Source organism: Raphanus sativus, chromosome 4 (genome assembly GCF_000801105.2).
Source record: "Raphanus sativus cultivar WK10039 chromosome 4, ASM80110v3, whole genome shotgun sequence".
In the NCBI taxonomy this organism is placed as follows: Eukaryota; Viridiplantae; Streptophyta; class Magnoliopsida; order Brassicales; family Brassicaceae; genus Raphanus; species Raphanus sativus.
Window position 1 is genome coordinate 17,658,419 of NC_079514.1, and position 20,579 is coordinate 17,678,997.

The following is a 20,579-nucleotide window of genomic DNA, read 5'->3' on the forward strand; positions in this document are numbered from 1 at the left end:
ACTCTCTTCTCCGATGTCAACACACCGCTAGTACTAGAATTTCCTATAATTTGAATAACCTTCTTCTCGAGTTGCTTAATAACAGTTATGGCTTAGCAGTTTTTTTTTTTTTTTTTTTTTTTTTTTTTTTTTTTTTTTTTTTTTTTATGGCTTAGCAGTTATGGCTTAGCAGTTATTAAACACACAATTTTTAAGGTTACTAACAAACAATGTATTTCGAAGTTCCTTTTATAAATTTTCTGTATGTTAGTAACCTGTTTAAAGACGTTCTCCTATGCTCTTCTAACTTATCAGAATACAATGCTGAATTCTGGATCTTAGTTATCAGAATATGTTTTGCTCAAAAAAAAAAAGTTATCAGAATATGTCTTTTATAGTACAAGAAAAATATGTAACTTTGGACGAAAGTTAATGACATCATTGAAATCGGATTCGATCATTTAGTCAAAAGGTTTTAGGTGCAAGTGCAACACTTTCTGCTCCGTTAATTACACATTAACTTATATATTCTTCAGTTGTCTTGTCGCCATGTACAAAATATGATATTCAAGGACAGGACCTAACTCAAACTTAATATCATCTCAAATGTATTTTACTACTTTTTTCTCGAGAAATTCTATTATATAAATGTGATATGTTCTAACGTATTTTTTAAAAATAATAATTTCTAAATATTGAGTAAAAAATAGAAGAATACGATTTTTTCTACATATAAGGATTAAAATAGCAATTATTTTAGATGAATAAATAGAGATGAGATGAATTATTTTTTCTTCAAATATTATTATAGAAGCAAATTATGTGTGGATTGGAGATGTTTTAAAAATTTATTAGATTATTACACTGATTTATTTCTCCTCTTTACCTTGATTATTTTTGATGTAAGAAAATACACTATTTTTAATTAACTAAAAAACGTGTGCAAGAGAGCATCTTATTTAAAAATGGACTCTCTGTACCTACCAATGACTGACTACTTGTAAGCATAAGTTGCCAAAATAAATCAGAAACAGTAAGATGCTCTACTTGAGTCGGTTCAGAATAACTGCATTTAACTATTTAAAAACAAAACCATTATAAGACTCGCATGCATAATTTTAAAAGTAAATAAATAATGGATGGTTGACAAAAAAAAGAATGAGGTTTACAGTTTAGACCTAGACATTTGCAAAGGAAAATGTGTAGTTAGTAGTATATAGTGTAGGGGTTTACATATCTAATATCAAATTTAGTCCCTGTGAGGAAGAGGTCGAAAACAGATTTTGATGTTTCGAAGTTCAAGCAACGACTTGCTTTAAATCCCCTAAAACCATGCAACATCAATCACACGGTTTTGATTTCCAACCACTCTTTTTCTATGTATTCACCCGCAAAAACATTGAAAGAATATTAAGGATCACAAAGCAATGTAAACATGCGAGATTAATCTATCTTATTAAAACAGAAACATTATAACTTCTTCTAGGTGGATTTTTAAAGGTGGACCTCATATATTTAAATTAAATGTCTCATTCTTTATATATAATACGTACCATAGTCTAACTTTGCATTGATATATTTCCTTAAATACAGTTCTTCTTTTTGTCCATATTTCATATATGATTTTTACATTTATTACATATCGATTTAAATAAGATATATACTAAGAATACTAAAAATATTAATCGTTCTATAATTACCCTATACAATTCATTTTAAATTGATCAGTATACTTTCATTGGCCATATTAATTTTTATTAGTACGAATAACATTAGGTAGATAAGTCATAGACACATACATAAAGATATGACTATTCTTATAACATTAGGTAAATAAGTCATAGAAAAATCTACTTTACATTATCATAAAATTTAAAAATCAAATTTAGTAATTAAACACATTGTTTATTTAAACACATTAGTACATATTGTTATTTATCAAAATTTTATATTAATACACATTGGTGATCATGTATAACATTTAGTAAAATAAAAAATAAAAAAAAAATGACTCCCGCTCAGTCGAGCGGGTCATGACCTAGTTGTATGTTAAATCTCACCATGTATGCGTTTTATAAAATAGACCGAATATGTAGAGCAAGTAGATTCTTGAACGAGAGGAAAAAGTTGGTAGGACTGGACAAAATATCTGTAAATTTTAATTCGATTCGTAATCTATTTCGATTATATCTGAAAAATCTGAATATTTATAATTCTACGAAAAAAATAAATACAAATATGCAATATTGTAAGAAATAAAAAAAATCATAAATATTAATATTTTTAGAAAAAATATTCGATTCGATACGTCATATGCACATATATATATAAAGAATTATATAGAGCTAATTGGGCCAAAAACATAGAAATATTAGTAAATTAGCAAAGTAGGAAAGATACGATCTGAGGCACGAGCGAGGCACGCTTGAGAGATGCAAGAAGACTGTAACTATCCTTGGCGACTCGACTTCCCGATTATAGGAATCTAGGGTTAGTGTCTGACAAGAAGGATTGACAGAGATTTGGTGGTGCAGTAAAAAAGATTTGTTAGAGATTTTAGAAGATTACATTGGTAACCGATATTGTACAGTGAGAGGAATCTTCATCTATCTCCTAAAAAATCTCTGACGCATACGGCAATTCTGTAGACAAATCCAACTAAAGATTTTTTTCCTATACATACAAAAATCTGTATCACAGAAATATTGTATCGTTCTTCTTTCTGTAGGCCTCTTTATAAACCAGTTGCCTGGTTTCTCCATTAGAAGAAAGGTCAAGCGTTTGAAGAAGCTTTTGTCTAAGGTGAGAAAATGATAATGATCTTTTTTGGTTCCATCATTAATATTGGCTTATAGTTTCTCTTCTTATTATCTAGACCACTGTTTCTGAATCTTTGCATCTGTAACTAATATCTTAAACATTTGTAATGCAGGAGATGGGTCGCGTATTTCGTATTTGGCGTGGAGTTTGGACAAAGAATGAAAGGCTTCACTGGCATTTCGTCCCTACGACAGTTGATTACGGTTTCACTATAGCCTAATTTCTGTGTCAACCACAGTTCTTTTTGTCAGCATCTGAACAACAGAGGAGACGGACACCTCTTTTAGGGTTCCAAATAGCTCACCCCAATATGGTTTCTGCAGCATGGAGTTCATTGATTTTTTATTTTTTTGCATCTTTTCGGAAATCTCTGACAGTTAAGACCGGTAACCAAAGCGAACTCTCGAAGTAAAAACTTAATTGGTTTCCCGGCGAACAGAAACCAGGCCTCGTGTTTCTTCGACACTTTGAGTTGTCTGTAGACGATATAGCGCCCAAACCTCTCTGAAAAACTTGGCTTCTCCGCAATCTCGACCAATTTCCCGAAAGGAGAAGCCCTAATCTTGTCAACTTCGTCGGGATCTAGGGCATTGAGGATTTGTCTGATTCTGGAGGATTTATGGTATGGAGTTACCTTAACGCCGTTGGGTTCTTCTCCGACAGCGAAAAACCTTTCCGGCAATTGACACAGGGGCGTCTGCATTGCATCGTCTCCAGCCATACGGATCGTCACCGTCGCTACTTTCCAGTAAAAAGAGGAGAAATAAACTTCATTTTCCGATAACAATAGTGAAAATTCTCTTATGGGTGTCTAATTTAGTTTACTTACCTGAAAATGAAAAAGATTCAAAATCTGACTACACGACACTAAAGGAGATAACGTGAATGTTGGTAGATCTTTGTGTATCTTGATAAACGATTTCATCGATATGTAGCGGCTGATGAGATGTCTGTTGGGAAGGGGTAGCAGAGTAAAACTACACCAATGAACAGTTGTAAAATCGGGATATTTGGTATATATATTCAAGTGATTCCAGATTAGCATGTTCGGACATATGGCAATATCTTCATGATTCTTATCAAACCAAGATGAACTAATATGTAAGAAGCTTTATGTGGAACCATTAATCAATGGAGAATCATCAGGAAGTTGAAAAAAATCTCATAAGAGTTATGAAGATGAAGCTATCCCACTTTCTACTCAGGTGATTCCAGATTAGCATGTTCGGACATATGACAATATCTTCATGATTCTTATCAAACTAGGATGAATCAAGATGTAAGAAGCTTTATTTGGAACCATTAACTAGTGTAGAATTATTAGGAAGTTGAATAAATCTCATAAGAGTTATGAGGAAGAAGCTATCTCACTTTCTACTCAGGTGATTCCAGATTAGCCTGTTCGAACATATGATAATATCTTCATGATTCTTAGCAAACCAGGATGAACCAAGATGTAAGAAGCTTGATTTGTAACCATTAATCAGTGGAGAATCACGAAGTTGAATAAATCTCATAGAAGTTATGAGGAAGAAGATATCCCACTTTCTATTCAGGTGATTCCAGATTAGTCTGTTCGGACATATGACAATATCTTCATGATTTTTATCAAACCACGATGAACCAATATGTAAGAAGCTTTATATGGAATTATTAATCAGTGGAGAATCATCAGGAAGTTGAAAAAATCTCATAGAAGTTATGAGGAATAAGTTATCTCACTTTCTACTTAGGTGATTCCAGATTAGTCTGTTCGAATATATGACAATATCTTCATGATTCTTATCAAATCAGGATGAACCAAAGTATAAGAAGCTTGATTTGGAACAATTAATCAGTGGAAATCACCAGAAAATTGAATAAATTTTATAGGAGTTATGAGAAAAAAACTATCCCACTTTTTTCACGTGATTCCATATTAGCCAATTGAGACATATGACAATATCTTCATGATTCTTATCAAACCGAAATGAACGAAGATGTAAAATTTTTTATTTGGAATCATTAATCGGTGTATAATAAATGAAAAAAGTATAAGAATGACAAATGGTGAACGAACATATTCATATAATTTTGAACGTTATGTTCCACATTTTTTAACTATCAAAATATAATAAACTAGTTTATCTAAATTTTTATTTGCGAAATATATAATGGTTTAAAGTTCCGGATAACTCATCATTGGTACTTAATAGGTACTTAACTGATGATGGGATACTCTCGAATTTATGTGTTTCGGTGATAATATTTTATATTTTTACTAATTTAGAAAACCCAAACTGAAATGTTTTTAGGTTGGGCCAAACTGAAATAGTTATGGATTTTGTAAATTTTGGATTGGGCCAGACTGAACTCAAGGATTGTATGTGTTTTAAACTGTATCAGCCAGGCCATCCTGATTAACATCGCTAACTATTAACTAAACCTTTTGATGTACGAGTTCAATTTCTTGCGGGGATGCAAAGTCCTTGATCTAAACTCTTTTTAAGCACCGTGGACTAGTTGTCAAGGTTTAAAGGCTTCTACACCCAAGTCTGGAGTTCGAATCTCAGGCGACGAAATTTCGATCAGGAGGTCTGGATTTCAATTCCTGGAGAAGGCGAATTATGCAGAATATTGGAGACAAGTCTTACAAGGAATTTTCAGCATGGCGCAAGGAATACCGTCAGAAATGGATCTCATAGGGCGGCTCAGAGTGATGCAGTCAGACATGAATTCTCATAAGGCAGGTAGAATGGTCAGCTGTAATATCGTCTATATAATGTTTATAGTTGTTCCTAGTAGCATAATAAATCCGACAAAAAAAAAACTCTTTTTTTCTTTAACTACGGATTTAAACTCTTTTGAGCGAAGATAAAATGGATATGAGTTCAGTTTCTCGTTTGCGTTTTTCTGTTTTGCTCTCATAGTAGGATTCGTTCTTCGCAGGAAAAGTTTCCAGCTGTATTTCCGTCTGGTTGTGGTTTATGAGTTTCGTAGTCCCACGTCTGCTGCTTTTGTTCCCACCCACTCTTTTGTTAGTTTCGAGTGTTCGCATTATTTTCCTGTACTAAATGGTAGATATCCGTTAGTTTATGCCTTGTTGTGTTCTTTTGCCTTTATATTTATTTTTTATTTTGGTTTCCGACAAGTAGTTCATGCTTGGATTGGTGTCTATAGCTAAGTTTTTGATTCCACCTAGAAGTGTTCAATCCGAATATCGGTTCAGTTACGGTTCGGTTTTCTCAGTTTTTCGGTATTTCGGTTAGTAAAATACAATTACCATTCTAAATACATATTTATTTCGGTTCGATTCATATATCGTCGGTTTTCAATTTTATACCCAAAATATAATTGTTTTATTTGGGATCATATTATAGGAATTTTAGAGTCATATTGTCAATACAGTCATTTATTAAAAAATATTATATGTAAATAAAACAAAAATATCAAAAAGAAGACTAAAAAAATAAATAACCTCGATTACGATGAATTGTTACTTAATTATAGTTCAAGGGTTTGTGAGAAAATTTTTTATTAATGTAAAAAATATTATAATAGTTATTAGCGAAAAAATCAATTTATATAACAAATAGATTTTTATGCGTCGTTATAAAAAATATATATATATTCATGTTTTTACTTTTGATCGATTTTATTCGGTTTAATCGGTTATAAACCAAACCATATTCATATCTAAATCTTACGGTTTTTATAAAATCACATCCATTCAATTTGTATGATATATACTAAAATCAAACCATATTATCTATTTCGATTTGGTTCAATACGGTTTGGTTTTACCATATTTCCACCGCTGGTGATCACTATGACCGTTTAAAAATTAATCGAGTCCAATCATGATAGTAAAAAGATAAAAATTTCAAAAGGCAAAAAAAGTTAAGGAAAACATTTGAAAAAGGAAAGAAATAATAAAATAAAGAAATGTGGAGTATGGTTTTGTGTTCCCTCTCGTTCGAACAACAACACACACTCGTCCCGTAAAAGTCTCTCTCTCTATCTCTCTCTCTCAATCGCAGATAGGTGCGTCGTCTCCTTCTTCGATAACTCCGATCACCTAAAACCGCTTCCTTTCGTTCAAAGCATCTCTCTTTGATAAAATAAACATTACCAATCAATCAATAGCTGCTACATTATATCCTCCTCGCATTTCGAGGTAGGTATACTCTTCCCCCTTCTCGATCGAGATTCAGATCTGATATCCAATAATTAGGGCTTTCGATTTTGATTGGATTTTGATTTTGATTTTGAAGATTTGTGGCAATGATGTAATTTCAGCAGAGAAGATGGGATCTGGGCGGAGCAAATCATGCCGAGGCTCTTCGTTGGCTAGACAAGATTCGGAACCTCCGAGTGGTGGTGGTGGTGGTGGTGGTGGAAGGAGGAGGAGAAAACCTATGAGGCTCCTTTGTTCTATTCACTCTTCTTGCCTTGCTTCTTCCTCTTCTCACGACAGTGACGATGACGTTGATCAACAGGTTTCGTTTTCTTCCTTAATGCAATCTGCAAAAACTAGGTCAAACTGATGAATCTTGATCTCTTCAGGTATGTAACGGACGGAGAAGAACGGAATCTATGAATCAACGAGATTGCTACGACGATGAAGAACTCAAAGATAAGAAGGAATCTCAAAACGAGGAGCTTGAGCTTGAGCTTGATGATGATTGTGGTGTTGATGAAGAAGAAGAAGAAGAAGAAGAAGTAACTGTGAGCAACAACGTTGGCGGTGGTTCGGTTCAAGAATCTTCAACACCAAGTCGAGTTTTCTCGCATTTCAAATTCCTTCCTGGTAACATAAGCTCTAGACTCAGCAGAGCTTCCAGCTCCAGATCCTTCAACACTACTTATCCACTCACTTCACCTTCACAACCTGCTCTTACGCTCGTTGATAGAGTCGAATCTCCGAGGAACAACCCTGTGATTGACAATGTAGTTAGAGACATTGATGCCATGAGATATGGACAAGATACCACTCTTGATAGAAGACAAGTTGTTCGTGAGCCTTCCATTGACCGGAATGTTAGCTTTAGCAGAACTCTTAGTGTTGGACGTCTCCGTGACAGAGTTCTTCGCCGGTCTTCGCTCTCTGATTTCGCATTCCGTCCTTCACATCAGGGAGAAGATGATGCTGATCTCTTCTCTGCTGACAACGCAGCAGCAGTAGGGGAGACTCCTGTGACTTCAACGTCTTTACTAAACCGTTCTGCTTCTAGCATCAGGAGGACGTTGTTCGGAGTTCAAGATCAACAGACGCCGAGTCCTCTTGTCAGAGAAGGGAGGTATCAAGGTTTATTAGAGCACCGATCTGATTTCCTTGAGAGACGGAGGAGAATAAGATCTCAGGTTTGATTCTTTGATGTCTTCTTTTGTTCAACTAAAGTTACTAATCAACTGATGTAACAGGTTCGTGCTCTTCAAAGATTAGGAAGCCGGTTTGAGAGTGTCACAGGCCATCATGATAGGGCTTGTGTCTTATCAGGTCTGGATCAAGCAGGTCGTTGCACATGTCGTGCAGGTGGTACTAACCGTGGTTCCACAACAACGACACCACCAACAACAGATGAAACAAATGCTAGAGCTAGCATCTCAAGGATAGTGCTGCTAGCTGAAGCTCTTTTCGAGGTATATACATTGTGCTGACATTAATACCGTTTGCCACACGGTTCTCTCTCTATACGCTAAGCGTTTATAGTGTATTCATTTTTAGGTTCTTGATGAAATTCATCAGCAATCTGTTGTATTATCCTCTCAACAACCATCAGTATCATCAATAGGATCTGTTCCTGCACCTAACGACGTTGTGGACTTGCTACCTATAAAACAGTATACTAAATCACAAACCGAAGATTCATCACAGTAATAATGCCTTCTACTAATAGGTTCTTTTACTTGCCAATATGTTGAGTCATTATGGTTAAACATTTTATTGCTGTTATCTTTCAGATGTTATATATGTCTTGTCGAGTATGAAGAAGGAGACACTATAAGGACACTTCCTTGTCATCATGAATTCCATAGAACATGTGTGGATAAATGGCTTAAAGAGATTCACAGGTATGAAATCTAGATTTGTGATAGACAATTTTTTAGACTTTTTTCCCGAATGAGATGTGATCTGACGATGCTTTCATGGCAATGCAGAGTATGTCCGCTGTGTCGTGGAGACATTTGTAGACATGATCCATCACCTGAACTACACTGATTACAGTCGGAGAGTGTCAGTTTCTTCAAATGACCAAGAACATTCTTTGGTTTTTGTCTGGAACTTAATCAAAATGTTGTATTTTTGCTTGTTTGTAGCTTTCAACTGGAAACAAAAAAAAAACTACAAAATTCAAACCTCCTGTATTTGAAACTTCTGTATTTAATTGATAATTCTACTGATGTTGTTGTGTTTCATGAGCATCTTTGCCTCGGATTACAACTTTTGTCCATATCTATAAGAGCACTTGCACTGTTCTCAAAATGGAATTCTAAACAAAATTAAGCCACTTAAAGATAATTAAGCCACTTACATTTATTTTATTTTAGGCCTATCATTATCGCCATATCTTAACTGCGTCTTTAAGATAATTGTGATTTAAAAAAAAAAATGAAAATTACCTATTTATCTAAAAAACGTAGCTTAATTAAGAGATGAAATACGCGTCGTTACAGGACACACGTCAGACATAGAAGCCTAGTGTTGCATAAGATGATGGTTCGTGTGCTTCTACTGGGCGACTTCTGCTTCTTCTTCGCGTCGGACATGGAAGCCTAGTGTTGAATCATGCAACCGTGGCGACTTCTGCTTCTTCTCTCTCCCTCAGAATCTCGAACTCGTCATCTCCGACCCTTCTTCTTCCGCCATCAGATCTACCTCCTCAGACGGTGGCGATGACCTCTACACCAGCAGGGATTGGATCCGGTGCCGTTCAGTTCTACTCCTCCATCTTTCAGTTCACTATTTTCTTTCTTTTCTAGATGCCAAAGAGAGGAGAGAACGAAACCAGAAGCACATAAAATTTTACTTTTCAGACATGGAGGAGAAATCTGATACAGTGTATATCAGGCCCCAAGACAAGCGATTTGAATTGATTAGATTGGAGATCAATTCTTCAAGAATCAGAGGTGAAGAAGCAATCAAGAGCTTTGTTGGTCGAAATGAACAAAGAAGATGTTGACACTTGCTTTCCAACAAGTAGTCAGTTACCTCCATACTATTGAAACACCTCCATACTAGCCAACCCAAGGCCCAAAACTAAATAAAACTTACCAATGGTTGTCTTCCAAACACTTTGTTATAGTCATTTATCTTGAGTTTTTGGAGGTGTTTGGCTAGTATCGAGGTAATTGACTAGTTGTTGGAAGCAAGTGTCAACATCTTCTTTGCTTATCTCGAACCAGGTACCAACAAAGCTCTTGATTGCTTCTTCACCTCTGATTCTTGAGGAATTGATCTCCAACCTAATCAATTCAAATCACTTGTCTTGGGGTTTAGTATACACTGGATCAGATTTTTCTTCCATGTCTGAAAAGTAAAAGTCTTTGTGATTCTACTTACCCTCTCTCCTCTCTTCGACATCTAGAAAAGAGAGAAAATATTGGGATAATTCCATGAGATGCACAGGGGTATGAAAATTTCGTGCGATCCCATTATTCTAAATCAAATGGATGATCACGTAAAGCTGGAAGTAAGGGGTAGACACATTTTCTATGATTCCATTATTCGTCTACACTTTACAGATACGAAAAAGAAAAGAAAATTAAACAAAAGAGAGAGAAAAGGATTCAAAGAAGAGAGAAAGAGAAAGGAAAAGGACCTGAGAAGACTACTTGTTTATTGAGATATCAGATAGGATAAGATTACATGTGTCTAAGAACTGATATTCCCATGATAAAACCTACACATATACTGTAGAAATAAGGTTAATAGAGGGATATTTCAGACGGTATCTAGTGAGATGTGGGCTGGATGACCAGGTTGCTAAGCTAAGCACATGCAAAATATGCACTTACCTTTTGTGGCTTGCAACACTGTAGTGGTGATGGTAATAGTTCTAAAGAAAGGTGATTCCATATATTTTCAAACCTCTTCCACAGATTTATTATATGTTTTTTTGGGACAAACAAAATGATAAATCAGTGAAAGTTAATAGGTCCCAGAATTTACCATTTTTATGCCATGTTTAGGCTACTTTTCTAGTCTATATTATGTATTTCGAGTCTGTTTTATGACATTGACAGGTTTATATGCGTTTTGGAGAATTTTAGAGATTATAAGAAAAAAATGAAAATTAAAGAGAAGAAAAATTGTAGCCGTGTAGAAACGAGAGTATGATGCGAGCATCGACGACGATTTCATGCAATGGAACGACCGCGGTGCAGATTGGCGAAGCTAACCTGACTTTCAAAAATTGTACTTCTGCCCCAAAATGGTACTTCTGCCCTAACATAAACCTATTATCTATTTTACAGACACTGTTTACACTACGCTTTATTATTATATCAAAGCTCAGTGACTTTTCAATTATTCGACACATTTTTTATTTATTATTTTATAAATCTAAAACCGTAAAATAATTAATATTAAGTAAAATAAATTATATACAGAATATTCATCCTACCCATGCAGGTCTTAACCTTGTTATTAACTAAAGCATTCATACAAATCTCGTTATTCATAACATATATATAACACTGAAATATTATATATCACTTGGTTTACATGTTCATATCAAGTTGATAAGACAATGAAAATGAACTATTAACTAGTAAACCAACAATGAAAATGAAAAATGAAGAATCTGTGGAACCACATATGAAGATTTGTGCATGTGAAGGAACACCAATGCCACAAGATACAACCAACTCCATATACAAAGCAAATTATTGTTTAAGGCAAATCTTCGTGGGTAATAAACGAATCATTTAGTACTTAAGAAACCCAAATCCCTTGCACGGAACATAGAATATAAAAAGAAACATCTTTTTTTGTCAATAAAAAGAAACATCTATATGGCTCATCTTCACAATCACCAATCTTCAATCATTTGCCCGATAAATTAAATTCAGAAAGATTTTCTTCACGTTTACACAAATGGCAGTAATTACAGAAGGTGGACTAACGCACTTAAACGAGGAAATCGAGCCCTTTTGTCGATGGAGGAGAACTGAAGAGATCGACATTGTTGAGCTACATCTTCCTCCAGGTACATTAACAAGTATAGGTTTTTTAACAAAATAAAACAAAGTTAAAATATCTTTCTTTCTTTTGACTAAAAGATTTCATTGTCAAAATATCTTCTTTGGTTACAAATACTAGATGTTAATTTTTTTTATGCAAAATTAAAAAATATATATTTGGTAGGAACATCTCCAATCCATCTCTACATCTATTTTATCAAAACATAAACATTTTATGAAATAAACCACAGCCCTTTATGATTTATATAAAATACCACTCACTTTTTACCTATACATTAAAATTTCATTAAAATTAATATTGTCTTTTACAAATTGGTTATATATATAAAATACCACTCACTTTTTACCTATACATTAAAATTTCATTAAAATTAATATTGTCTTTTACATACGCTAAAGTTATTTAAATACTATAGCATTCTCAGAATATAAACTTGTGATGGCCTTAATTAATACCATCACATTTATAGCACAACCATTTTTGACAAAAGGAACTACTTTTTTTATTCTGTCGCTTTATTACTTCAGAATATGAACAACTTTTTTTTCCGAAAAAACATTAATATCTAACAATTCTTATGTGAACAACTCAGTACAATATTGGTTGAACTCATCTGTAAAACAATTACTGTAAAATTTTGTCTATGGGATTTTTTGATGTACTTGTACTTAACTTAATGTTAGCTATATGAATTAAATAAAAATTATAAAAATAAAAATGAAAAGACATTTATACATCAATATTTTTTCTCTACAACTTACAAAATAATGAGTTAGAAAACAAAATTGCTAGAACTATTTTTAAAAATCTTTTTGCTTATATATATATATATATATATATATATATATATATATATATATAACTAGTCTAACAATTATAGTACATAAAAACATACAAACAACACTATGATGGCTATGAAATATATTAAACTGGTTTTGGTATATATTCATAATTTTAAATATAATTGAGATACGTCATTCGTCGTATTCAACATCTAAACCAAAATAAGTGTTCATAACATTTTTAAGGTCTACAACTAAATATTTGCTAAAATCTTTTAAACTGATTTCGTTAACTACTTAATGCATTGCCACATATCTGCATGCATATCTACAGTATTAGACGATATATCTAAAGTTCATATAATCTGATATAGTTTTTATATAATTTAGTTAATTTGTAATTTGACGTTTATCATCAAAAATAAAATATAAAAATATAAAAAGTCAAACTGAATTAATCATGATTTCATTTTAAGTCAAACATGACGATTACTGTATCAATAAAGCTAATTTTAAACTAACAAGATTGATCGCTCCTTTATTTAGAAAATAAAAAAAGATTTATCCCTCAAGTTTTCTTTTGTGTTTTTAATATCAAAATACTTCTAAATTTGTTGGATCTTGACATGAAATCAAATAATTCCTACAATTCTAGTAAGAAATAATTAAGGGTATATTTAACTAAAAGTTTGAGGTGGTTTGTTTAAAATAACAAATCCACCATTATTCAGATACAAATTTTTAAAATTCATTTAAAATGAACTGTTATTGAACTTTAACATTTCATAAATCTTTTTAAACATTTAAGTTGTGAGTTTTTAAAATTCTCAAGGAATTTTAGATTGTCTGGATTGAATTTCTTACTTATAAATAAAAATTCAGTTTTCATGGGTTTATGTGAGATTCAAAAGTGGTTTAACAAAAATCATATTATAATCATCTAAAAACTTATTAAAATTTAAATAATTTCAAACTCTAAATTGAATATACCTCGCCCTAAGAAAATAACATTAGAAGTTACAACTATTTTGAGATTATTAAGCTGATAACGTTAACAAAAAAAGAAGCTGGTAACGAATTTTAACTGTATAAAAAAAAGATAGCATAAAGTCGGTACGATTGACCATCATCGCATGGGCGCCGCTAGACGTCCACGGTGGGCGGTCCACCTATGCTACATTTTAGAACACTACATATAAGTTTTCTCGATTTCCAAAATTTGGAATATTTTAGCAAAAGTGAAGATAAAAATTCTACTTTTCTTTAAATGACTAAGAGAATTGGTATTTCTATAGGCTTGAAAAAAGAGCATCTTAAAATACAGATCAACAACACTGGTGTGCTTACAATAACAGGCAGGTGTCCTATGGACCAAACAAAACCAATCAAGTTCAAGAAAGAAACGAAAGTTGCAAAAAACTGTAAAAGAAATGAGATTCGTGCAAAGTTCTCAAAAGGAGTTTTGTATGTGACAATGCCAAAGACAAGCCCTATTGCTGTGGCTCCTTATGTCCCTTTTCAGGGAAACACATCGGGAACTCGAGACCGTCATGCAGATGATGATGCAAGTAATATAACAAAATATGCAAGTGAATTTCATAGCAAGTTTGAATCATTGAGGGAAAAACTATGGAGGAAGACAGTCTTCGAGGGTATGGCAGCCGTCGTGGTTGTGGCTGCTGGTGTAGTAGGAGCCGTCAAAGCATACCAATATTTCATGGCATCACCAGTTTAATCATGTTTCAATAAAACTATTTTGTTTCTAATGGTATAATAAAATAAAAACCAATTTGTTTCTCCATTCATGTAATTTGGGGATAATTGGTTGTGGCTATGGATGCTTTAAACAGCCAAAAATTTATTGAGCCATGTATCTATATAATCAAAAGTAACTATATAATCGGATTTGATTCAGGTTCGATTCTAAATTTTAATGTATAGAAACTTAAAAATATTAAAATAATTATACAATTAATTTTATTATGACACATAAAATATATAAAACTAATCATGAAAAACAGAATATCAATTTACGAAAGAGTAAAAATTAACATCAAAACGGGTGCACTGGTCATTCTCTAGTTTTTGTTTTACAACGGGAACTTGTACTTAAAATTCACAGATTTTTATTTATGTTTCTATTCTTTTTAGATGGAATTTGGTTATATATGTTTGGGCTAGAATTTTTTATTTGGACTATAATTTCCCCATGTGTTAGTACTATTTTCTGGCAATTTTGTTTCAAAATAATGAATCTGATTCTTTATTTTATTTTATGTTTCTACTATCTCTTTAACCCTTTATGAGTTTTAAAGATATTAAAACATTTATAATAGCCAAAAACATAAGAGATTTAAGATTTTCCTCTCAAAATACATGAAGTCAGCCTTACAAAAACTGATGTCATTTGTCAAACGATTCTTATCTTCTTCTTTTTTTTGATCGAAGAACGATTCTTATCAAATGATAGATTTCTTACATATTATTACAAAACAAAACAAAACAAAAACAAAGAATTTTTATGAAAAGATAAATAATAACTTAAAATAAAATACAAGAACAAAAGAGAGATAGAGAACTTACGATGACAAGAATCAAATTATAAATATGAATTTCATATATAATATTATTTTTATTAATAAGACTACATTAACACTAAAACTGTTTTACATATATATGATTAACTAATAGTACTGAATTTAGATTCTCAATTTTAACTATACATAGTATGTTGTATATTCATATATAGCAATAAACATTTCTAAGCAATTAAAAATATAAATGTATAAGAAATAAGCATTGCGATGCTTTATAAATTATATTAATATCCACACTTATGGTAACATCCACCTAGTTAATAGTATTTTAGAAAATAAAAAAGTACACTTTTTGAAAATTGTTAATTTTTCAATTCGAATTAAAACAATACATACATGATAGCAAAAGGTAATGGTAAATTATACATTTCACCAGTGAAAACTATTTGTTGACCAACATAACTAATATGAGATCTATTTTAGGGAAAAATCATTTAATATTTCAAGACAAGTTAACTTACCATTCATATCAGATCAGCGTACCATTAACTAACATATCTGTTTTGATTTATGTGTAACAATAATCTGAAGTTTCTTTAGATAAAATATACTGTATTACCATTAATTAACTCGTTCATTTTTGCCAGATATAATCTGATCATTTTCCATTGACTCATTTTAAGGTTCCTTAATTGATAGAACAATTTATGCTTTACATATATTTTATCATTATGTAGCATTGAGAAAATAGTTTCAGTAAACATTTTCTAAAAAATATAAATATAAATGTATAAGAAATTCATATGATTTATAAATTATATTAATATACACACATATGTTAACATTCACCTAGTTAATAGTATTGTAGAAAATTAAAAAGTATACTTTTTGAAAATTGTTAATTTTTCAATTCCAGTTGAAATAGTATGATAGCAAAAAGTAATGGTAAAATATACATTTCACCAGTGAAAAAATATTTGTTGACTAACAAAGGTATCAATGTAAAAATATATGAGATTCATTTTAGTGGAAAATCATTTAATATTTCAAGACAAGATAACTTATAATTCATATCAAATCAGCTTACCATTAACTAAATTATCTGTTTTGATTTGTGTCTAACAATAATCGGAAGTGTCTTTAAATTAATATATATTATCATTAACTCGTTTATTTTTTGCCACATATAGCCTGATCATTTTTCATTGACTCATTTTAAGGCTCCTTAATTGATAGAACAATTTATGCTTTTATATATAGTTTATCATTATGTAGCACTGAGAAAATAGTTTCATAGTATCATTTGAAAGATTATCAATTATCTTGTTAAGTAGAAACTCACGAAAGTGAAAACACAAAATGAAAAACAGTTGTCCAATTCTTGGTCCCCAGTGTGACCTTTGTGATTGTGCTGGTAGGGCATGCCAGTCTCACTTCCCAGGTAATGTTGATGTTTCTTTTATAGTATTTCTACTCATGATAATCGACCAATTAGTTTAGCATATCACATCGTAGATTCAATTAGTTTTTGTGTTCCAAATCAAGTCAGTTTCATTTGGAGTACTAAGTTACTATTAGGGGTGGGCTTCGGGTTATCCATTCGGGTTTCTGTTCGAATCTATTCGGGTTTCGAATTTTTGTGGTCAAATATTTCAGTTCCATTCGGATATTTTTAAATTTTGGTTCGGATTCGGTTCGAATTCGGATAACCCATTTAAATTATTTTTAAAATTTTAAAATTGATTATGTATTTTAAATTTCTTAAAATCTATAAATAAAATATTATATTATATATAAATTTGAATAACATATGTAAAAATACCTAAAATTAGCATATAAATTGATTTGGTTTGACTATTTGGATAGAGTAAAATAAATATTTTAATTATTTTTGATCCTTTGATTATATTTTAACTATTTTAGATATTTACTTTTGACTATTTGTATATATATTTTCAAGTCTTTGGATAACTTAAAAGTATTATATATATTTTGGATGTTTTTAGTATACATTATATCTAAAATTAATTAATATGTATAAATATATAAATCTATTTCGGATTCATTCGGATACCCGAAATACTTCAGTTCGGATCGAGTTCGGTTTTGATTCTTTAAATACTAACCTGTTCGGATATCTAATCAATTTTGGTTCGAATTCGGTACTATTTTTCAGATCGGGTTCGGTTATTTGGTTTCGGATTTTTTGTCCAGATACTACATACAATTTTAAGAAAGAAAAGAATGTTGACAGTATTCAATAACAGTAATAGTGGTAAATTATAATTTGTAAAATTGTGGTCATGTTTTTTTAATAATAAAAAATATGAAACCAAATTTAGTTCTAGTATAAATAAGTTTCTATATTTTCCTTTCTGTCATTTAATTTTTATTTATCCAGTGTTAAAAAATGTATTATTGTTCTTTCAATTTGGTGTTGTAACTCGATTTCGTTTTAGTAGCATTATTTAACTTATAAATCTTAATTGAGTTTCTAAATGAGTAACTTTTTATTAGATTTGGTTAGATCAAATAAATTTATATAGAGCAATGATCCTAATATTCTTTTTTGATCAAATGATCCTAATAATTTAATATGACATTTTTATAATAAACATGATGATTACAAACTGATAAAAGGTTTTAAATTATAAAAATTATTTTCTCGGTAGAAATATCAAAAAATAAAAAATAAAAGTTGATCGTTTGATCCAAAGGCATATAATAAGAGAACTGAATTTGAAGCGTAGGGCAGATATCATATTTAACCAAATATGTTTTCACTAATATTTATTAATACCAAATATTAAGCATTTCTAGTTGGTGTCTGTAGGAATGAAGGTGGAGTGGCCAGAGCTAAAAGGAGTGAGTGGAATCGAAGCGAAGAAAAAGATAGAAAGTGATAATCCACATGTGACTGCTTTTATATATCCTCAAGATATATATCTACCAGCCATAAACTGTTGTAACCGTGTTATCGTCTATGTTCCAAGCGAGGATTGCCCTAACGGTCCAGTCACCAACAGTCCTGTTATTGGATAATCTCATCCTTTATGCTATTTCTAAATGTCAACTATTTTCTTGAATAAAACAGAAATATAATTATTTCTGTTATTGGATAATCTCATCCTTTATGCTATTTCTAAATGTCAACTATTTTCTTGAATAAAACAGAAATATAATTATTTCTATTAGCCAGATTTTACTTATTACATTCCTATAATTTAAACTCAAAATTAGAATTTTTTAAGCTCCATTTTTAAAATTTATTTAGATATTTTAAATTTCGTCTGAAATTTACTATTTTGATTAAAATAAAAAAATATTTTAATGATTAAAATGAATATAGTATTTTAACTAATGTATTAAAATGAAAAGTAGTTAGTTAAGGTATTAAACTGAATAGAAAAAAATTAGATATTAAAAATTAATAAAATATAGTTGGAGGTTAATTGGAATTTTTTCCTAAGAAAATAAAGAGTTAAACCTCTTTATATCAACGCTCTTGATAATATTTTTAGAGTTCTTAAGTATATGTAAATTATTTATAAAAAATTATGCGGAGGTAATCAATTTCTGATAGGCCAACACCACTTTTTTACACCGTCAACCTTAAAACCAATTTATTTTCTGGCTCAACTTTATATTTTTTATTTACCAATGACTGGATACAAAGATTAAACTCATGAGAATTCAACCACGAAGACAATGAATCAATTTAGTATCACCTAAGAACATGTATATAGATCTTAAGCCACCCAATCAGATTTAGCAGCCTTCCAACTACAATGAGAATGATTCATTCTACAGACTACAGTTCAGAATGGACAGTCTATTTAACCATCTAATTTTACCACTAAAAACTATATTAAAAAAATGTTACGTAACCGACTAATAATCATAGAATGAGAATTCAAAATGTAGACCATAGCAACTGATACGAAAAATCAAAATGATAACCACGACCAGAATCCACAAAGCGTATATTCCCACTTAGAGACTCTGAAAACTAGGAACAATAGTTTTGAATTTGTGAAAGTTGAGTTGAGGATTTTGCATCATCCACGGTCTAGCTGAAACCATGCAAAGCGCAAGAAGGAGCTAATCTACTGGGTCTACCACTCATATTGGTACTGCCAATGCCTTGCTTATAAAATGCGATCACCAACAGGCTTCATAACTCTTCTCTTGACCAAGCAGAAAAGTTTTAGTTTCTTTTTTTTTTTTTTTTTTTTTTTTGTAACTGGCTTTCATTGCATTAAAATAAATAAACTGAAAATGATACAGGCCCTTAGGCAGTGCTCTGTAGGCAAGGCCCAAGTGAAAAATAAAAATAAAGCCCTAGAAGGATTCTCATTCTGAACTAGCATGTGCACATCTGATCTGCCAGAGGCCCAAGTGAATTAAATTGTCACGTTTGTTGGTAGTTGGTTGATGGAAAGGTTATGAGAAGGAGAGAAGTCACGGGAGAGTAATGAATGGAGGAGAACTGATCGGTCTGAAGCTAGGCAGTCGCAAACCAGAGTTGCATCATCACAGAAGATAGATTAGGATTTGTCTCTCTGAAGCTCTGGATCTTGTTCCTGATTTGATGATCAATCGCCTTGAAGATCACAGCCACCGAACGGGTTCCAGTTGCATGCAGTCTTCCATTCCGTTCATTCCAAAGCCAGTAAGTTGTCGCCTGCCACGCAAGGAGAGTAAGCAATCGAGTTGCTTTATTCCCACTCAGTGACTCCATATGTGCCACAGTAAGACCCCATGAGCGCAAAGGTTGAAGGCGGCATCGAGTAGAGACTCTGGTCCATAGATCGAAACTAAAGTCACAGTCGTAGAACAAGTGATCTCGTGATTCCGGTTGCGAGTTGCAGAGTAGACAAACCGGATCAACACATAGTCCCCAACCAATCATCCTGTCACGCGTAGGGCAGCGATTCAAGTACACGAGCCAAGAATGGAATGAGTGGCGTGGAATCGATCTTGGAAACCAGATCGCCTTTGTCCAAGTTTGATCATCCATTTCACCTTTCAAGTAAGTGTAGGCTGAACCAGTTGAGTATCTTCCTTCTTTATTTCCCAGGAGGCTCCATTCATATGAGTCCTCATTTGATGTCAGCTGAATTGTTGTGAGGAAAACATAGAGTTCAATGGCTGCTTCTGATCGTGCAGGTGGGAGGCACCAGTTACCATTCCGACACAGCGAAGCCACCGTTGCTCTGTGAGGGATACCAAGTCTCGAGTTTGAGGATGCCTTTAGCGCTTCAATACAGCCTT

General features: G+C 32.1%; 3 protein-coding genes across 8 annotated transcripts; all 3 read left to right on the top strand.

The window, feature by feature from the left end:
- The first annotated feature begins 6,738 nt into the window (after positions 1-6,738).
- LOC108848251 (uncharacterized) lies at positions 6,739-9,198 on the top strand. 5 transcript variants are annotated; one of them, XM_018621571.2, is made up of 7 exons: positions 6,739-6,959; positions 7,053-7,277; positions 7,345-8,142; positions 8,203-8,421; positions 8,507-8,655; positions 8,743-8,853; positions 8,941-9,198. In XM_018621571.2, the coding sequence occupies exons 2-7, from the start codon at positions 7,086-7,088 to the stop codon at positions 8,999-9,001; spliced, it is 1,530 nt and encodes a 509-aa protein (XP_018477073.1). In that variant the 5' UTR covers positions 6,739-6,959; positions 7,053-7,085; the 3' UTR covers positions 9,002-9,198. The 5 variants fall into 5 exon arrangements, with proteins under 5 accessions (XP_018477073.1, XP_018477075.1, XP_018477071.1 ...); XM_018621573.2 differs by having other exon boundaries at positions 7,078-7,277; XM_018621569.2 differs by having other exon boundaries at positions 6,740-6,955.
- Positions 9,199-11,780: 2,582 nt separating this feature from the next.
- Positions 11,781-14,731, top strand: LOC108852536 (uncharacterized). Of its 2 annotated transcripts, none has more exons than XM_018626042.2 (2): positions 11,781-11,990; positions 14,124-14,731. In XM_018626042.2, the coding sequence occupies exons 1-2, from the start codon at positions 11,879-11,881 to the stop codon at positions 14,501-14,503; spliced, it is 492 nt and encodes a 163-aa protein (XP_018481544.1). In that variant the 5' UTR covers positions 11,781-11,878; the 3' UTR covers positions 14,504-14,731. The 2 variants fall into 2 exon arrangements, with proteins under 2 accessions (XP_018481544.1, XP_018481543.1); XM_018626041.2 differs by having other exon boundaries at positions 11,784-11,990; positions 14,064-14,731.
- A 1,933-nt stretch (positions 14,732-16,664) lies between these two features.
- LOC108853615 (inhibitor of trypsin and hageman factor) lies at positions 16,665-18,347 on the top strand. The gene is made up of 2 exons (XM_018627023.1): positions 16,665-16,746; positions 18,139-18,347. Exons 1-2 carry the CDS (start codon positions 16,665-16,667, stop codon positions 18,345-18,347), a joined length of 291 nt encoding a protein of 96 aa, XP_018482525.1.
- Positions 18,348-20,579: the final 2,232 nt, after the last annotated feature.